Genomic DNA, 21626 nt, shown 5'->3' on the forward strand with positions numbered 1-21626 from the left:
ACAAATCAGATTCCAGCTTACAGAAAGTGGTTCTATTGTCATAAATATAATATTGACCTTAAAAAATATATTTGAAATATGTATTGAAAACTTTACGGTAATTTTTGAATTTGTAACATCATATGGCAGTCAAGCATGTTCTTACAGCAACATTGCTAAAACAAGTTTCTTTTTGCCAAACAATTTAACTGTTACATTAACAGCTTTTGAAATGACAGCTAGAAGTGCCATTTTTTGTTTAAAATATCCATAAAAATAACTCATAGTTTGCCATGGCAATTCTTTAACTCATTTTGTGTCAAAACTATTGTGTAATTTTAAATGATTAAAGATGCAACATCGCTGGATCCTTCTCTAATCTCATTGCAATGATGCTTCCAGTGGGTCTGGTACTCATGCCCTCTTCAATTACGGCAATGGTGCGTTCTCAGTTTTTAGGTATCAAGCTTGGCATACTGTCCGTCTTCCACAGAACTGTGGGTGTACTGACTCGACCTTTTTAAAAGCAACATTTTATTCCCCATGTCTACACCATAAAACTGCTTTTCTCAACATTCACAATCAGTTGGATTCAATTTTAGGCATACCCGATGAATTTTAGTGGAAAATGCACAGCAAGGGCCAAAAGTGTGAAGCGCACTTTGATATGGTATGGAGGCATCCCCCAGTAAATTTGTAAATTAGACATATGTTTTAAGCTATAGTCCATTCAGTACAAATTCGTTGTATTCAATTAAAAGAAAGTAAAATTAGTGCTTTATTATGATGTAAAAGAAGGCAAAATATTTTTTAAAGAAGAATATATATTAAGTTTGTTTTCACGTTACCCATCTGCTCTAATAATATTGCCCAAATCTTACATGGGAGGCTGTCCACCCTGCTTGTATGGCTATGCCCCTAGGAAGGTTAGCAGACGGAGAGATATAATTTCTGTTTGTCAAGTACCGAGAGAGAGAGAGAGAAATGGAGTTTAACGTACACTCGACACAAACTAGGTCATTTCGGGACTAACATATGGTTTAATTTTATTTCAATAATTCGTTTGCGCGTAGGGGTCTTTAGCAGTGGAAGGAAACCGGAGGACCCGGAGAAAACCCACGAGGTTGGACAGGCGACCAACCGGGGATTCGAAACCACGCCAGTTGACTCAATGACAGACTTTACGATACAGCGTGCACACGCTAACCATTCAGCCACCCAACCCCCCTCAAGTACCGAGAACAAATTGCAAAAGAATTTCTTTCACTGGAATCTAGTAAAGGGATGTCTTAAGGACTCCCAACTCAAAATTGTCCGCTGAAACCCTGTAGCGTTTTTCATAATTAGCATAAATCCAAGATGGCTGCCAATTGGACTTTCTGGCCTCCATATCTTGGAAACGGCTCGTTTTAGAGCAATAAATGTATTATCATTAGATACAAAAGTGATATCAACTAACTGGAAAAAAAGGTTATAACGATGCCAGCAGGTCATGGTATGACATCATGACGGCATTGTGACGTAATGAAGTCACACTGACGTTATTTTGACGTCAAAACGCTTAATTAGTTCTGCAGAACTATGGCTGAACCTGGAAGTTGTACACAAAGATTTTTTTTATGATTGATTTTAGTAGCCTATGGTGTCCTCTTTAAGAATCTGCCGATTGAACCTGGGTCACCCTTGAGTGTTTTGAGAAATTTAAGATGGCGCCCAAGACGGCCGTCATTTCAAATAATCACCTATAACCCCCATACTATTTTGTCTAGGATGATAATTTTGGTGTCTAACCGTATGTTTTTGGGGCCAAGGAATACACCGAAATCATCCATTATGTTGTGGGGTGATTAGATGATAGTAAAATGCAAAATAGCAGACAATACTGCCCTTTAACTTGATAGCGGCGGTTTGGACAATAATTATTTCACTGACCAAACTATATATTTATGGACATAGAAGCATATGATTGATACGATAACACTACATACATGCCTAACAGGGGGTCCAGGGTTACATGGGACGGCCCTGAAAAGAAGGGCACAATCTGTGTTTTGATCATTTAAAAAAGCAAATTCTACCCGCAAAATACGAAAATACCCCCACAAAACTAGGTAATATTCAGTTTAATCCTTTAGTCGTGTGTCTGGTTGCTACAAGCAAGCGTACTATTTGGGGCGTCACTCGTGCGTCCGCATTTGATGAGCCACAGGAGCAATTCGATCGATTGTAATGTTCTCAATTTAGTTTCCTTAACCCAGCAATACAGTTCTGGATCAAGTTCCGGTGGATTGCCATCTTCCAGTGAACGCCACACAATAGCATGGTGGTGACATCGTTTTACTTTCCATACGAATGCATCATTCGTTGGAGCAAGACTACATGGTTTAAATGTGGATGATAACGATATATTTCCAGTTTCGGATGCCTATACCCTCCAGCGTGTTTCAGGCGTCGATTTGCAAGAGCTCTGTCCATAACAAGCTGACAAGAATCACGTCACAATGGAATCACCAATCAAAGAAGAAACAACCGTTGACATGTCAATTATCATTGGAATCTTGTCAGCCCATACTCTTACTCGATATGACACGGTTGCATGCTGCTACAGCTTTGGAAGTGGCGAGAGCTTGATTGTATTCTCTCTCTCACTCGTCAGAGTAGTAGAATCGGTGCTTACATAGGCCACTGTACATGTATTTATGTCAGCTTGTTATGGACAGAGTTCTAGCAAATCGATGCCTGAAACACGCTGGTGGGTATGGAAATCTAAAAGTCATCATCGCCACTCAAACATGGTAGTCTTGCTCAATGAATGATGCATTTACAGGGAACGTAAAAAGAGCTCATCAACAAGCCATTGCTGGGTGAAGGATACTAAATTGATAACACTACAACCGGCCAACTTGCTCCGGGGTCTGTCATGTGTCTCATCAGATGCGGATACAAGAATGACACCTCATGCAGTACCCTTGCTTGTAGATGCACTACGGATGGCTTAGAATGTACAGTATTTTGTGCTTGTACTGTCTTAGGTTGCAGCCAGAAATACGACCAAAGAATTAAACTGAATATTGCCTAGTTTTGTGGGTGTTATTTTCGTGTTTTGTGGGTAGAATTTGTTTGTTTAAATGTTCACAAAACAGCTTGTGTCCCCCTTTTCAGGGCCGGCCCATGTGGCCCTGGAGCCCCTAATAGGCATGTATGTGATTTTATCACATCAATCATACGCTCCTTTATCCAGAAATATGTAGTTTGTCTCTATATATAGTTTGGTTTGGTGAAATAATGGCCCTCAGCCGCAGCTAACGAGTTAATGGGCCATATTGTCTGGCATTTTAGATTTTACTATCATCTAACCACCCCACAACATAATGAATGATTTCAGTTCATTCCTTGACCCGAGTAACATACGTTTAGACCCCAAAATTATCGTCCTAGAATAAATAGTATGGGGGTTATAGGTGATTATTTGAAATGACAACTGTCTTGGGCGCCATAGGCTACTAAAATCAATCCTAAAAAAAACTTTATAGACAATTTCCCGATTCACTCGAAATATTGAGGTTTGATGACCGGACTAACTGCTTTGATATCGAATAAGCGGGTTGGACGGGAGTTTTGGTGTCTTAGAGAATTAAGAATAAGCGGGCTGAGAACTAGTTTGTTTTTGTGACACTGACTGACTGGACTGGAATCCAATCTGGTGAGTGAAATTCAATCTGCATTGTACATGCACATGAGCATTAGGGGTGACCGATATGTCCAATTGGTGAAGCTGAGCAGTCTGATTGATTACATTCGATCCCTTGGTGGTGAGCTTGACAACATCCCCACCATTATTTAGGTTATTGTTGCAAATTATGCACGTATCCATGGCGAAATACGGCTCTTTTCACAAAATTAGCAAAAAAAGTTTCAAATATCTGGGGGAAAGCCCAGACTGGAAATTGCAAGCCAATCACCAGAGCTTAACAACATCCCCACTTTTATTTAGGTTATTGCCGCCACTTATGCACGTATCCATGGCGAAATACAACTCTTTTCACAAAATTAGCAAAAAAAAGTTTCATATATCTGGGGAAAACCCAGACTGGATTCCAAGCCAATCACAAGAGCTTGACAACATCCCCGCCATTACAGGGTTTCAGCTGACAATTTTGAGTTGGGAGTCCTTTAGACATCCCTTTACTAGATTCCAGTGAAAGAAATTTTTTGCCATTTGTTCTCGGTAGTTTTTTATTTCTCTCCGTCTATAGGGGTTTATTTTTTGATTAAAAGCTGATTTATTTATGTATACCAAAATGCTATGACAAAACATTGTCCAAGATTAAATGTTTTATCAACTAGCGCATTTCCAGTCTTCCCCATACAGCACTGCTTTACATCTAACAGTTGTAGTTTAGAATACTAAATAATAGGGGGTTGTTCGTGGCTGATGAAGCTTAATGCCATTAAGAATTTGGGCATGTGCCACTAGCCCATTACATTTCAATGAAATCTTTGATAAACCCTGTAACATGGACCATATTAAACTAAACAAGCCAACAGTGAGGCTGACAAGTTTGTATGAAAATAGGCAATTCTATTACAAATAGTAAAGAGTGGATCACCAAAAGTTACTGAACAGTTTTTCTACATATTCGATCTGACATTTTGTAATTGTGCATTAAGGTTACACATTAATTTTCATGAAAATTATGTTAATCTATGTGTAGTATAGTTTGGATCAGTTTAATTGGAAATTAGGGGGGTTTTGTTTTAAAGTAGCTAAGTCTCTTAACTCAATATCATTCACAGTCTTTGACATTGAAAACACAAATCATTTGTCAATTTAAATCAACATTGATGTTGTGATCTTACCGGGAAAAGATGCTTGAGGTCGGGTGTTCGATCCCTGCATTGGCCGAGAAAGTTCATCCAGATTTTCCAGGGTGGTTCTCCCTTGTCAGTGATGCAGGACGGAGGGGCTGACAAGGAAAGCTGTCTAGTCGTTCGGATGGGACAAAAAACCAAGGTCCCGTGTACACATTGGCGTGCACATAAAAGATCCCTTGGCAGTTGGAATTCGATATAAGAGTAGGCCGTAGTGCCGCTGTCCGGGCAAAATTTCCCTCATAGCACACTGTATGGCGTATGCCCGTCTTCATTAGCCCAGGTTAGGAGCAGAACAGTAGGACGTTAAACTCCATTTCATTTCATTTCATTTCATTACCGGGAAAAGATGAGCTTCTGATATCAAATATTTAAGACAAAATAAACATTTTACCATTGGTACATAAATCGTGTACCAGAATGCGTTTCAGCGCCATTTGTAACAAGGGACTCGAAAAACAAGGCTAGACATATTCCACAAGTCATGTCAAACGGTTACGCCATATTCTTATCCGGAGAGCATGCACAATAAATACTATCGTTGTAGACTGGAATAACCAAACGCTAGAGATTGCTATTCGATTGAGACTTCTGGCGTATTTCGTCGAACATAACTGATTTGAAATTATTGAGTAAAAACGGAAAGGATTGAATGTAAATCAGTGTATATACATTCATATTACATTATTATATATGCGTTGCGACCCATTTATGTCAATTTCTAGGCACGCACCCCGGCCCCCTTTCTGAAAATGCTGGATACGCCCCTGCCGAAGATATTGGTTTAGTGGAACCATTTCTATGTCTAACCTATGCAGAAAATGCTCATGATCGAACCTAGTCAAGGTCTTATGTAATACAATTATCCAAGTTTCATCACTTTTACTAAAATAGAATCCGAGATATCAGTCTAAAAGCCCATCAACAACTCAAAGACATTCACCTGTTTGACGATGACCACGTGGGGCAACCCTACATGTTTAGTGACACATTTGGCATCGTTGCAAGAACCTTTAAATACCAAAGGATAATGTGATATGGGATGAAATATCGGTAGCATGATTTACCCAATTCCACCATTATTTCAACTTAAAGAGGGACAATAACACTCTTGCTGGCTTGACAGCTCCAGAAAATAAAAAATAGCCTTATTCTAAGTACTAGATGTGTTAGTGTCCTACCTGTTGTGTAAATTACCCATTAAATCCAAGTCACATTTGAAAAGCTTTACTTCAGGCTTTTCAAATCATTTAGTTGAATTTTTCCAATTTTTTAAATTTGGTGTGTTAAGATGAAATTTGTATCATCAATTAATTGGAATATTGTAAAATAGTAGCCTACACTTTGTTGACTAGAATAAAGATTGGGACATATTATTCAGTTACAACAAGAGTGGTATTGAGCCTTTATATGAAACACAATGATTTATATCGATAGGCCTATTTGATAATATACCATTCTTTATGCCAAATTGTCATTTTTAATTTACAATCTTATCGTTTTTGTGTCAAAATGCCTCTCAAAATCATGTGTTTTACCTTAACTCATACACTAACAACCTATTAAAATTGTAAATATACCCATTCCTGTTCAGTAACTTACATATACCGCGCAGAATCGAAACTGGTTGTCATAACAAATAATTATGGTTAACCATGTATGAATGATAAAAATGAACACGCGAATATCTTGACTCAATAAATGAGATATAATAATAACGCAGGAAATAATCATTTTATAGGCTAAACTGAAAGTAAGATTGCGTCACTTTGAGATTGACACGTATTTTTTATAATAACACGTTTTGAATGCAAAAACACGTCATAATATCTTTGTAGCGGTACATTTTTATTTGCTATTTCGGAAATATAATGAGCATAAATTAAATAAAAATGAAAAACCAGATGAAGAAAAAGAAGTAGCTTGTCTAGAACAAAGTAGAATTATTGCCCAATCTTTGATGATCTAGACTATAATCACGTGGTCTGGTTTTCCCAGAAAACAATAACGAAAGTAGAGTGACAACTTCGAACCAGAATTGCTGTAGAATTTGATGGAATTTGACAACATTACTGCTTACTAAAAATGTCCGAACCATGTAAATGAGTCGTAATATTTGACAGTAAGTAATGTTCTCAATACTATTATATGTTCGGATTGTCATATCTACTTTTTATACATTTTTCATCCATTTTTTTTTTTTTTTTATGTATTTTTCATCCACTTTATAATGTATTTAGCATGCTGACTGTAATTAGAATTTACATCCTGCCCGAAAAGGGTGTTTTATGTAATAAAATCTATCTATCTATCTATCTATTTGGGCCTACCTGGTTTGTTGGAGTTTTTTTTTTGGAAGCATATGAAATATGAACGAACGTTCATAACTTCATGTTAAATTGTGTGTAGGCCTAGAAGTTTTTCGAAGTTTCGGGAAAATTTATGAATTGGATTCTGGCCATTTACCATTTGTAATCAAAAGAAAATAGTGTTATATGAGCTCAGGCTGGTGATTAGCAATTTTGATGATTAGCTTTTTCTATTGTTTCCTTTCTCATTAATTTTTAGTTTTGCTTTCACTCTCTGAGTATCTATCTCTTAGTATCTATCTCTGCATTTCTTAGAAAAATTACGTGTCCGTTTAGGCTATATAGTCAACTTTTGTTTAATCAATTCGAAAATAAAATTTTAAATTCTGGATAAAAAGTTTCAAGTTATTTTTCAAAATTTTCATTATTTTCTGAGGTTCTTAAAATATTTACATGTTTCCTGGAAGGTTTCTTAAAGGAGCTAAATCGCTAATATTTGGGACCTAGAAATTGACCCAAATGGGTCGCAACACATGACATATAATAATCTAATCTGATTGTATATAAACTGATTTACATTCAATTGTTTCCGTTTTGAATCGTAATTTCAAATCAGTTATGTCCAGCGAAATACAGCATGAGTCTCAACCGACTGGCAATTTTTAGCGTTTGGTTATTCCAGTCTATTGTGCATGCTCTCCAGGTAAGATATGGCATCACTGCTTGACATGAGTTGTGGAATATGTCTAGCCTCGTTCTTCCTCAGTTCCTGGTCACTTGTTACAAATGACGCTGAAACGCACTATGGTATATGGTACACGATTCGTGTACCAATGGTAAAATGTTTATTTTGTCTTAAATATTGGATATCAGAAGCCTACCTTTTCCCGGTAAGATCACAACATCAATGTTGATTTGAATTGACAAATAATTTGTATTTTCAATGTGTAAGACTTTGGATGATAATACTGAGTTAACTAGAGACTTAGCTACTTTAAATGAAATGAAATGGAGTTTACTGTGATACCTTTCTTCTCCACCCGGACTGCAAAAACAAGATACACCATGCAGTATGATTTGAAGAAATTTTTGAAAAGACAGTGGCGCTGTAGCCTACTCTTATTTTGAATTACAACTGTCAAGGGTTCTTTTATGTGCACGCCAATATGTTCACAGGACCTTGTTTTTTTCTTCCCATTCAATCTAATTTTACAGTTGGTTAACTACCCATTCATACAATTATGTTCACAGTGTGTTGGATTTTGACAAGTTGAATGGAACCACCTATGTATTGTTTAAATTGAATAAAACTGTCTTTACTCAATTTTCAGGATTTTGACTAGACAGGGGCATATTTACATACCCTCCTGGCAGCTTGTTCCAAAAGGACTTCAACCATGGCAAAAAAGGGTGGTTGGGGGCTCTTCCTCAGAAAATTTTTAAAATTCCATCGCTGTAGATATGATTAGAGTAGCTAAGTCTCTAACTCAATATCATCCAAAGTCTTACACGTTGAAAATACGAATTATTTGTCAATTCAAATCAACATTGATGTTGTGATCTTACCAGGAAAAGGCAGGCTTCTGATATCCAATTTTTATGACAAAAAAAAACCCATTTTACCATTGGTACACGAATCGTGTACCATAGTGCATTTTAGCGTCATTTGCAACAAGTGACCAGAAAGAACGAGGCTAGACATATTCAACAATTCATGTCAAACGGTGACGCCATATCTTATCTGGAGAGCATGTGCAATAGACTGGAATAACCAGACGCTAGAAATTGCTATTCGGTTGAGACTCATGTCGCATTTCGCTGGACATAACTGATTTGAAATTAGAATCAAAACGGAAACAATTGAATGTAAATCAGTTTATATACAATCAGATTACGTTATTATATGCGTTGCGACCCATTTGGGCCAATTTCTAGGTCCCAAATATTAGCGATTGAGCTCCTTTAAGAGCACAAATTCTTGTTGACTTAGATACAAAGGAACAGATGATTTATTCGTTGGTCAGATCAGGTGAAACCAAATGAAAATGGGTTTAATTTCCTGCTTTTTGCACCAACTGGACTATTAAAGACTGGCATACGTCATTTATGCCTACTCTTCTTCAAGATCCCAGGTTCAGTCCTGATGTTGGTGAGAAAGTCCCTTGTGTTTTTCCGGCGTGTTTTTCACTTGTGCAGGACTGATGATTTGGCAAGGAACAACAGGCATAATTTTTTCTCATCTTTACATGTATTGTAGAAATATTGTCGTTGCGACATTGTTTTCAAATTTATAGACAAGGAATAGAGAAAAATTATGGCATTAAAGATACATTCCTGCGTACAAACTTTGTGAATAGATGATATATTTGGACTAAAAACATATTCAAAGTAACCAATCTATCAAAAATTTGTTTCATTCCCTCTCAAAACTTTGTATTTGTCGGGGATACTTATAGCTATAAGTAAGCTGTTGTTAGACGCAATATCTCCCAACTTAACTTCATTGTGGGAGGGTCCATTTTTATACGCCCACATTGAAATGTGGTCGTATATTGTCGTCACCCCCGTCCGTCCGTCGATCCATTCGTCTGTCGGTCCGGTGTCCAGAATTGATTGTGGACGCTCTAGAGGCTAACGTTAATATCCGATTGACTTTAAATTTATATACAGTGTTTAAGGCGATAAGACGAAGAAGCCTATTGATTTTCAGTGATTTACGATAATTACTGCCAGAGTTATGGCCCTTGATCACTTTGAAAAGTCTTGTGGACGCTCTAGAGGCTAAAGTTAATATCCGATTGACTTTAAATTGATACACAGTGTTTAAGGTCATGAGACGAAGAATCCTATTGATTTTCAACGATTTCCGATAATTTTTGCCAGGGTTATGGCCCTTGATCACTTTGAAAAATCGTGTGGACGCTCTAGAGGCTAAAGTTAATATCCGATTGTCTCATGACATTAAACACTGTGTATAATCCTAAAGTCAATCAGACTTATTATTATTATGTACACTGAACCCCATACTAGTTAACATTTTTATACGCCCACATTTTCATGTGAATCCAAATATATAAAGAGAGAGGAATCCAAAACCATTTGAATAACATAAACTTAGATGGGATCTAAGTCATAATAAACTTGATACGGTGGCCCCTGTTTGTACGAAAAATCACAATTTTAGCTTGTTGAAACTTGAAATGTAAGTTTATAACCCAATGATCTCGGTTCCTTTCGATATTCGCGCATATCGGACCGTAACTTCCTGAATTATGGCCCTTGATTGTATGAAAAATCGCGTTTTTAGCTTGTGGACCCTATAGAGGTCATGATTTTTATCCGATTTAAAAAAACGTATTATTATATCACCGTTACACCCTAAGGACAGCTAAGATCGAATTTCGTGAAAATCGGCCCAAAACTGACAGACAAAATGGCCGCCGTTCGTTCTCAAATAGCGTAAAAATATGGTATATATCAAGGTTGTGGACCCAATAGAGGTTACAATTTTGATCCGATTTTGTTGAAATTTGAAATGTAAGTTTATACCTCAAAGATCTCGGTTCCTTTCGATATTCGCGCATATCGGACTGTAACTTCCTGAATTATGGCCCCTGATTGTACGAAAAATCTCGTTTTAGCTTGTGGACCCTATAGAGGTCATAATTTTTATCCGATTTTAAAAACCTTATTATTATATCACCGTTACACCCGAAGGACGCCTGAGTTCGAATTTCGTGAAAATTGGTCCAAAATTGACAGACAAAATGGCCGCCGTTCCGTCTCAAATAGCGTAAAAATATGGTATATTAAGTTTGCGGACCCTATAGAGGTCACAATTTTTATCCGATTTTGTTGAAACTTGAAATGTAAGTTTATAACCCAAAGATCTCGGTTCCTTTCGATATTCGCGCATATTCGACAGTTTCTTCCTGAATTTTGGCCCCTGATTGTACGAAAAATCACGTTTTTAGCTTGTGGACCCTATAGAGGTCATAATTTTTAATCCGATTTAAAAAAACGTATTATTATATCATCGTTACACCATAAGGACGGCTGAGTTCGAATTTCGTGAAAATCGGCCCAAAACTGTTAGACAAAATTGCGGATCCTATGGAGGTCACAATTTTTATCCGATTTTGTTGAAACTTGAAATGTAAGTTTATAACACAAATGTTCCTTTCGATATTTGCGCATATCGAATTGTAATTTCCTGAATTATGGCCCTTGATTGTAGGAAAAATCACTTTCTTTTTAGCTTGTTCTCTATCCATCTCTCGAAAATGTGGGCGTATCCTGCCTGGCAGCCGCTGGTCAAAAATGTTTAATTTTACAAAACGCTAACAACAATTAAAATTCAAACATTTGCTTTGGGTAATTCTTTTAAATAGATTTAATTTCTCCAAAAAGTAATTGTAGCCCTAAAACAGTGTCTTAATCTGCCCCATCGACTATGGGTCAGGAACGGTCAACTTACTGTGCATATTTATCAATATTTTTGCATATCAGAAATCTGAAAAAAAAATCTTGTTACTTGAATATATACATGTATATGTTGTACGCTCATTTTCCCATAATTTGTAGTGCTAGTGTTGATTAAAAATTGCAGAAATACTGTCCAATTATAATATTCCATCATTTGTATCGAAATTTACTCTTTTTGCACCAAAAGTCTGGCTGATAGAAACTGCTACATCTTTTCCCTTCCAGAACCTGTCTGCTGTCTGACGAATTGTCACAAGTATGATAGTTTTGGACCTTCAATTATCTAAGTGGTCAAATATGATGTAAATAAGTATAGAGATTGGTTAAACAAGCCAAATGATGCAATTGTAATTTTCCTATCACATGTAATACACGATATTCTTATTGTACAAAAAATCCTGTTTGTTTTTAGCTTGTTCTCTATCCATCTCTTGCAAAATGTGGGCGTATCCTGCCTGGCAGCTGCTGGTTTATTAATGTGTTATGAGAGATTTAATTGCACCTGCGTTGACAATTAAATGATAGTAATTGGAATTTTTGGTTGAATTACAGCTAGGAATGTTATTTTTCACCAATAGATAGTTATTATGTAGATTTCAAGGATTTCTAACCTTTTTTTATTGCTGTCGCCCCCATCCGTCTGTCATCCACAATTTCTTATGAACGCTCTAACACCAAAAGTTATGATCTGATGGTTTTTAAATTGATATAATGAATGTTGTTGACATTAGTGAGATGAAGAAGCCTATTTATTTCAATAATTTGTGTTTATTATGTCTAGAGCTATGGCCCTTGTTTCACTTTGTTGGACCTTGTGAACCCTCTAACGACTAAATTTATCATCTGATCTGTATGAAATTTATATGCATCATTTAGATTAGAGAAAGAAGAAAGCCTATTGAATGTCAGCAATTTACAATGAATACTTCTAGAGTTATGGCCCTTGTTTCACTTTGTTAATGCTCGATTGATGAAAGTTATCATCCGATATGTATAAAATTTATATGCATCATTTAAATGTGTGAAACGGAGGTCTATTTCTAGAGTTATGGCCCTTGTTTTACTTTGTGAACCTTGCGAACGTTTGAATGACAAAAGTGATCGTCTGATCTGTATGAAATTTTATATACATTATTTAAATTAGTAAAACAAAAAGCCTGTCAAATTTCAACAATATCTGTAGATTACCTGTAGAGTTGAGACCCTTGTTTCAGTTTGTAGAACCTTGTGAACCCTCAAACGACGAAAATTATAATCTGATCTGTATGAAATTGTCTTGTAAATGCCCCCAATTACTTACAAAAGAATAAATATATGCTCAGACGATTTAGCTTCTGTGGGTGTATGTTGTTTAGTTGCCAAGCAACCTATCTTGTATGTGAGCTAAAACCATTACACTAATACATGAAACAAGCTGACGGTTACCTATTCCATCATAGTGCACAATCTCAACCCACATAATAGTTTTATTCAAATTATCACTGAAGTCACATGACTTGCACCCACATCAAAGGTTAACAGTGTTAGAACCTATTGCTAGGACAGCATAACATCATCTCCACCTATACATTTTAATAACATAACATACTTATAACAATAATCTCGCAATTTCAATGAGTCATTAGTTTTTATACGCCCACATTGAAATGTGGTCATATATTGTCATCGCCCCCGTCCGTCTGTCCAGCGTCCACAAGCAATTGTGGACGCTCTAGAGGCTAAAGTTAATATCTGATTGACTTTAAATTTATACACAGTGTTTAAGACCTTGAGACAAAGAATCCCATTGATTTTCAGCGATTTCCGATAATTACTGCCAGAGTTATGGCCCTTGATCACTTTGAAAAATCTTGTGGACGCTCAAGAGGCCAAAGTTAATATCCAATTGACCTTAAATTTATACACAGTGTTTGAGGTCATGAGACGAAGAAGCCTATTGATTTTCAACGATTTCCGATAATTACTGCCAGAGTTATGGCCCTTGATCACGTCAAAAAATCTTATGGACGCTCTAAAGGCCAAAGTTAATATCCAATTGACCTTAAATTTATACACAGTGTTTAAGGTCATGAGGCGAAGAAGCCTATTGATTTTCAGCGATTTCCGATAATTACTGCCAGAGTTATGGCCCTTGATCACTTCAAAAAATCTTGTGGATGACCTAGAGGCTAAAGTTAACATTCGATTGACATTAAATTTATACACAGTGTTTAAGGTCATAAGATGATGAAGGCTATTGGTTTTCAGCGATTTCTGATAATTACTGCCAGGGTTGTGGCCCTTGATCACTTCAAAAAATCTTGTGGATGCTCTAAAAGCGAAAGTTAATATTCGATTGACTTTAAATTTTTACACAGTGTTTAAGGTCAGGAGACGAAAAATCCTATTGATTTTCAGCGATTTCCAATATTTGCTGCCAGAGTTATGGCCCTTGATCACTTTGAAAAATCTTGTGGACGCTCTAGAGGCCAAAGTTAATATCCGATTGACTTTCAATTTATACACAGTGTTTAAGGTCATGAGACGAAGAAGCCTATTGATTTTCAGCGATTTCCGATAATTACTGCCAGAGTTATGGCCCTTGATCACTTCAAAAAATTTTGTGGATGCTCTAGAGGCTAAAGTTAATATCCGATTGAATTTAAATTTATACACAGTGTTTGAGGTCATGAGACGAAGATTCCTATTGATTTTCAACGATTTCCGATAATTACTGCCAAAGTTATAGCCCTTGATCACTTTGCAAAATCTTGTGACGCTCTAAAGGCTAAAGTTATCATCCGATTGACTTCAGATTGATACACAGAGTTTAAGATCTTAGACGAACAAGTATATTGATTTTCAATGAATTTTTATGACTTGAACAGTTAAATCCATGATATTAAAAGCTTTGCATACAAAACGTTAGCATGGGGCAGAACTTTATAAAAACCAAACAAATTCTAATAGTTTTCTGATAATTACTTCGTGAGTTGTTGCTCTTAATCAGATTTTAGTGTATTATAAATGTTTCTTTACCGAAAAAAGTAAAAATATGCGACAACCCTTGTTGACTGCCCGGACGATTTAGTTGCTGTGGGCGTATGTTTCGTTGCCTGGCAACCTATCTTAGTTTTTCCAGGAATTACTTATTTTATCCTTTCCTTGACTAATATCATAACTTTGATTCTTGGACTAAGTGTCTCAAAATCATATTAGCTCTATACAGAGCCCCGGATTGTACAAAAAATTGCGTTTTTAGGTTGTGGTTCCTCGAGAGATCACAATTATTATCCGATTTAAAATAACGTTTGAATATATCACCATTACACCTTAATGTCGGTTGAGTCTGAATTCCATGAAAATCGGACCAAAACCGACCGACAAAATGGCCACCCCTCGTATGCAAATAGTGTAAACATATGGTATATCAAGGTTGTGGTCCCTCTAGAGGTCATAATTTTTATCTGATTTAATAAACCATGTGAAAATATCACCGATACACCCTAAGGATGGTTGAGTTCGAATTTCGTAAAAATCGGAGTCCCTTTTCATTTTCATACATATTGAATTGTAACTTCCTGAATTATGGCCCCTGATTGTGCGAAAAATTGCCTTTTTGGCTTGTGGTCCCTCTAAGGGTCACAGTTATTATCCGATTTAAAAAAAATGCTGGAATATATCACCGTTACACCCTAATTTTGTCTGAATTTTAATTTCATGAAAATCGGACCAAAACTGCCGACTAAACGGCCGCCACTCGTACGCAATAGTGTAAACATCTGGTACATCAAAGTTGTGGACCCTCTAGAGGCCACAAGGTACAATTTTGATCTGATTTTGATGAAACTTGAAATGCAAGTTTATAACTTGAAATATAGGGTTATCACCATCAGATCTCGGTTCCTTTCGATATTGGCATGTATCGGACTGTGACTTCATGGAGTAAGGCCCCTGATTGTATGAAAAATCACATTACAGGTCCCAATTTTTATCCGATTTCTTTTAAACTTGAACTATATGTTTATAACCCTCAGACATCGGTTCCTTTCGATATTCGCGTGTATCGGATCGTAACTTCCTTAATTATTGCGCCTGATTGTACGAAAATCGCGTTTTTAGCTTGTGGTCCCTCTAGAGGTCACAATTATTATCCAATTTAAAAAAACGTTCGAATATATCACTGTTACACCGCAATGTTTGTTGAGTTGGAATTTCCTTGAAAATCAGACCAAAACTGCCATACAAAATGGACGCCCCCTCGTATGCAAATAGTGTAATCATCTTGTAAATCAAGGTTGTGGACCCTCTAGAGGTCACAATTTTGATCCGATTTCGATGAAACTTGAAATACATGTTTATAACCCAAAGATATTGGTTACTTTCGATGTTTAAGCATATCGGATCATAAACTTTGATTTTAATTGAATGATAGTGGTGAAACTTTGTATAGTTTCATAACATTAGTATCTTAACAAAGTTTGATGCTGAGCAATTTCTGCCTAGGCAAAGTAGAGACTTCAATCTGATTAGTCGAGACTTTGAATCACAATAACTCTCCTTCTGATGGAGGTAGAATGGTCAAAATTGGTGTATGTGTCTATTAGGTGAATGGCTTGACAGAGTTCGATCATGTGCATTTTCCACTAAGGCTAAGTAAAGATAGCAATTTGATTGGTTGAGACTTTGGAACATGATAACTTTGGTTCTAATTGGGTGAGAGCGATTCATTATATCAATACCTTGACTAAGTTCGCTAATGAGAATTTTCTGCTTAAGCTATGTGGCGATAAGCAATTTGATTGATCAAGACTTTGGAACATAACAACTCTGCTTTTAATTGAGGTATAGATGTTCATTAGGGGAATGTCTTGACTGAGTTCAAGGATTGATATTTCCCGCTAAAGCTAAGCAGAACTAACCAATTTTGTTGATCGATGCTTTGGGACAAGATAACTTTGATTCTAACTGGTGGAGAGTGATGAAACTTAATGTATAGTTTCACTACCAGCATGTTCCAGAAGCAACGACCGTGAGTTTTACAACATCTAGACGTTGCAACACTGCTTTGCAATCCGGAACTTATAGCTATGTTATCTCTCTTTACAGCAGACACAGGAACAGTAGCGTCCAATCAGAGGTTGCGACACAAACACACTCAAATCAAACATGGGCGACCTCCACGGAAACCTTGACATTGAACGAACCTTGAACTTTGCACCCGTCTTCATTAGCCGAGTATAGGAGCAGAACAGTAGGACGTTAAACCCCATTTCATTTCATTTCATTTCATTTGAACTTTGCAACTTGATTGTCACGAGTAGATATTTTAGCTTGAAAACGTGAGACTTGGTATTCCTGATGATCGAGGAATCTGATAGGCTCTCAAGCTGGGTCAGTACCCAATCGAAATTCATGAAGAGCTTGATTAGATCTACGGAATTAAAGCGAGATCAAGCCATCTATTGAATATGCATTACCAGATACATTTTATACTAAGATTAAGCATATATAATCAGTTTAATTGCTCGATACTTTTGAAAAAGATAAATGTGCAATTAATTTATGTGTCATCTGTTTATTTTGGGATTTCGGTGGGGGACATCAGCCTCACTGTTGGCTTGTTCAATTATGGAAAAGGGTCTTCACTCCCAATATAGGTAGCAAGTGAACATTTACCACATTGAACACCACAGGAAGTGTTTCTGCATTCCTCAATAACTCCACTCTATACAAACGTCTAGGCCCACCGTCCTGAACAACTGACAAGGGGAAACCATGCTTGGAAGTCCTGAGAGTAGACATTCTCAGCCAAAACACAGATTGAGCAAGGAACTGCCAGGTTAGCGACAGCGTCTTATGCACTGAACCACTCCAGGAAATAATCAATACTCAAAGATAACCTAGTAAAAAGTTCAACTTCATTTCATAGATTAAAACGCTCATTGCGAGATAACAGCATCATTGTTATTTTGTGCATAAACTTCATGAGACTTGGCATCAAAGCATATCCCCCGACAATTCTTTATTTTCTTTTGACTACCCTGATTATTGAACATTTGACCATCATAGATTCTTTCACTAAATTTTTTCAGGATGAATATGAGGTGTAAAAGCTCAGACTGTTGCTATGAGCAGGAGAAAAAATTTAAGTTTTGTCCAGAATGTGGCTGGAAAGCAGAAAATGAAGACATTACAGCATCTGAAGTTGCAGGTAAACAATGAGAGAATAAATGAATAATCTTTCTATTTTCTTCAACTTTTATTGCAGGAAACAATATAAGGCGTATCACATTGCACTCTGGTTCTGACCTTTTGCTTTTCAGCTGCTATGTATTTATACGTAACTGTTTTAAAGTAAGGATGGACCATTTAACATTTATTTAAGAAAACAAATACCAATGCTAGTGTTACAGAATTGGATCTTTATGTTAGGTTCTTGATGACAACACTGGTTTAACTTCATACGATAATTTTATTGTTCTTCAAACATATCATGTACAAAACTTAAGACTCTGTAATTAGCTTGTGTTGAAGAAGCCATGGTCTTAGCTTGGCTTGACACCAGTGATGGGAGTTTAGCCGTATATTCCGGACTTGTCCGAATCTTTTTTCGAAACGCCCAAAATTGTCCGACCGGGAATATGCCCAATCGGACATCAAGACATGGTGAATAATATTCAAATTCCAAAATTAATATAGTGTACTGAGTGTATAACTACCGTGCAACCCGATTATCGTTGATAATAGGCTGGATTGATTAGGTAATTAAGTGATCGACTATTTATCGTGTTATATCGTCTTACACCCCTACCTTGATTAACTACTATTCTGCCTTGATTGTCTAAATTAATTCTTTATCGGACAATTCATCAAATCAATCCTGAACAGAAGTCGTTGCTTCTCCTTTGTCGGGCGATATATCAATCCAATAAGAGTGATTATAAACTTAATCTGATTAACCCGTGATTTCTCCAGACCATTGTCTCACGTTTTAATCTCCTTTGTGTCGGACAATAACACGTAGAAATTAGTCATATATGTCACATATCCTGATAGTATATAACACCTCAAATCAACATACATTGTATCCGATAACTTGTCTGTGATATATTTTCGGTGGAAGCCGAAGTTAAATAAAGATATTTCACACACATGGCGCTTATAGAGTTCAGTAATTAAAATGAAAGTATAAATCTCGCGAGACACGTGAAATTAAGAGATGTATACGTGCTGAATTCAATACGCCTGATGTCCGAGAAAAGATTCTATTTTGATGGCATATTGTCGGATTTATGATCATATTTTGAAGGGGGTTTATGTCTTTAAATAAATAAATAAACACGCTAAGAAATGTTGACGAATATTTCCATTGGAATGACGTAAGTAGTTAATTGTTTTAGACGATAGCGCGTGCTACAGTCGAATGCAATTATTTAACAGTTGGTGTCACTCGCTCATTAGAGCGTCGTTAACTACGGTTTACAGCCAAATAAATTTCGGGATGTCATTTTTTTACCTTCCGTATATAAATCGAAACAGAGTATCAGACGAATGTCGGACTTTGCTGAAAATTGTACCGACGTATGACCCGAAAAATATGGTAATTTTGGGGGAGTTTGAAACAAATCGGCACGCTGCCAATTCTATAGTATTACGATGTCATGTAATTTTGTAGGAATATTATTGACATAAATTTGAATACCGTGCGGGTTTTAAACATGAAATATAACGAGGTGCACCTATTTTTTTTTACATATGAATTTGAATATATTTTGTTGACACGTGATTCTTAATTGTGTTTTGAAAACGTCTGCTTAAATTACGGTAAGAGTTATGCCCCTTTATTTTCGGGAAAAAATGTCCGACATGAAATTTTTTGAAATCCCATCACTGCTTGACACCCTTGGGTGCCAACTCCCAACTAACTGGTTTCAAGTTAACTTCTAGATGCCCTTGCCTAGTCTGAATGTGGGTCATAATCTGATAAGGTGTTAAGTGCCATGTTCCTGAATAATGTAAATTGTGTAACACTAGATAAGCTCCTTGCTTGGATTCAGTCGAATTGTGGTGGGCTCATTACATTGCGAGCAGCATAAATCTATGAAATCCAATTCAATATAATGGAATTGAACCATTTTCGAACCGATATTCCTATTAGAGAATTATCTTTTCACATATTCTAGTTTGCAAAGAATTCTTATTGTACTAAAATGATGCAACTTTTTGCGAATGTAACCTGAATTATATAAAAATGTTTCATGTCATAAATTTTTAAAATAATTAATCTAAATTGTTGTTCATTTAAACATTAGAAAGATATGGATAATTTATATACGCTCTCTCTGTCCCGCTGGGGGGTTGGGTAGTGGAACATTAGAATACTTGAACTTGAGTTAAGTGTAGTGTTTTTGATCTGAAACTTGTATGTGACAAGGAGTAGACTCAGAAATATAAGCTTATGAAATTTAAGCGCCAAAATATGGAGGAATGGAGTATTTTCCTTGTCTCAAAATATCAGCTCAAAATTTCGTCAAAACCACTTATACAGACACGTGACCCTTTTAAGATTTTGTTTCAATTTTTTCATTGGGTGATCTGCTAATCTATTGCCATTGCTTTAGAGGACTTTACAGTGCAAGACCCACATGCTGTACTTGATAATGAAAGGTAAATTTCACGTACACGATATTTTTATAAAATAAAAGTCTGGTTTTATCCAAACACCATATAATACAGCTTGGGACATCGGTCTCCATTGCCAGATCAAGGCTGACAGTTTTTATACGCCCACATTGCAATATGATTAATAGAATACAATATCAAAAAACCATCGTTTTATCCAACGTTTCGTCAGTAAAAATACTAACTTCTTCAGGGATGAAGAACTAAATACAAAATGACTGGAAGTCAGTTATGACATCATAGGAAGTTTTGACATTGTGGGAATGATGACGTCATAGACTTAGATACATAACATGAAAGGTTAGCTTAACTAAAACTTAGGTAAAATTTTACAAGTAAGGACAAATTATGCATGATTATGAATGATTTTGAAACCCCCTGGATTTAACTCATTTAAACCGTTGAGCCAAACTGAATCAAGTCTATGAATCCACAGACTTTATTGAACACAGCAGAAAGTCTGTGGATTCATTAACTTTAAATTAATACACAGTGTTTAAGGTCATGAGACAAAGAATCCTATTGATTTTCAGCAATTTCCGATAATTACTGCCAGAGTTATGGCCTTTGATCACTTCAAAAAAATCTTGTGGACGCTTTAGAGGTCAAAGTTAATATCCGATTGACTTTAAATTTATACAGAGTGTTTAAGATCATGAGACAAAGAAGCCTATTGATTTTCAGCAATTTCTGATAATTACTGCCAAAGTTATGGCCCTTGATCACTTTTAGAGGCTAAAGTTATCATCCGACTGACTTCAGATTGATACAGAGAGTTTAAGGTCTAGAGGCGAACAAGTATATTGATTTTCAATGAATTTTTATGACGTGAACAGTAAGGCTGTGCAAAAATATCAATATAATCGATAATCGGTAGAAGTTATTTAGCGATACGATAATCGATATTGAAATTCAAATATCGATTATCGGTATATTTACCTTCTGACGGCAAGTTACGGTTACTTTCACATGACTGAACTTCCCGTAGTCCGGCATTAGCAGACGAATGAATGAATACACAACGTCAACACAACAACTATTTTTACCGCTTTGCTTACAAACTGGCACATTTTAATATATATATTATTGTAAAAAGCTAAACTTTAAGATTAAATACATTATTTTAATATTTTCGTTGTTTTTGTTGTTATTTCTAGTTGAAACTAAAATAGGTCACGCACTTTGTGAACAATGACAATTGCATGTAGAATTATCTCCCCTTCTTTGTTCTTGATTGATTTGTAGAGAAATCGTCTGCTTTCACGATAAAACTAATTGTATTATTAATGATCAACTCACTTTTATTTCTAAATCATG

The 21626-nt window shown here is 36.2% G+C and overlaps 1 protein-coding gene across 1 annotated transcript in view; it reads left to right on the plus strand.

The window, feature by feature from the left end:
• Positions 1–6834: 6834 nt before the first annotated feature.
• LOC126809854 (uncharacterized) overlaps positions 6835–21626 on the plus strand; it is a 37494-nt gene continuing 22702 nt past the window's right edge. Inside the window, exons 1-2 of the mRNA XM_050534671.2 lie at positions 6835–6973; positions 17720–17838. Of these exons, the coding sequence (XP_050390628.2) occupies positions 17721–17838 (118 nt within the window). The 5' untranslated portion in view covers positions 6835–6973; position 17720. The remainder of the gene's footprint in view (positions 6974–17719; positions 17839–21626) is intronic.

This window comes from Patella vulgata, chromosome 2, assembly GCF_932274485.2.
Source record: "Patella vulgata chromosome 2, xgPatVulg1.2, whole genome shotgun sequence".
Lineage (NCBI taxonomy): Eukaryota > Metazoa > Mollusca > Gastropoda > Patellidae > Patella > Patella vulgata.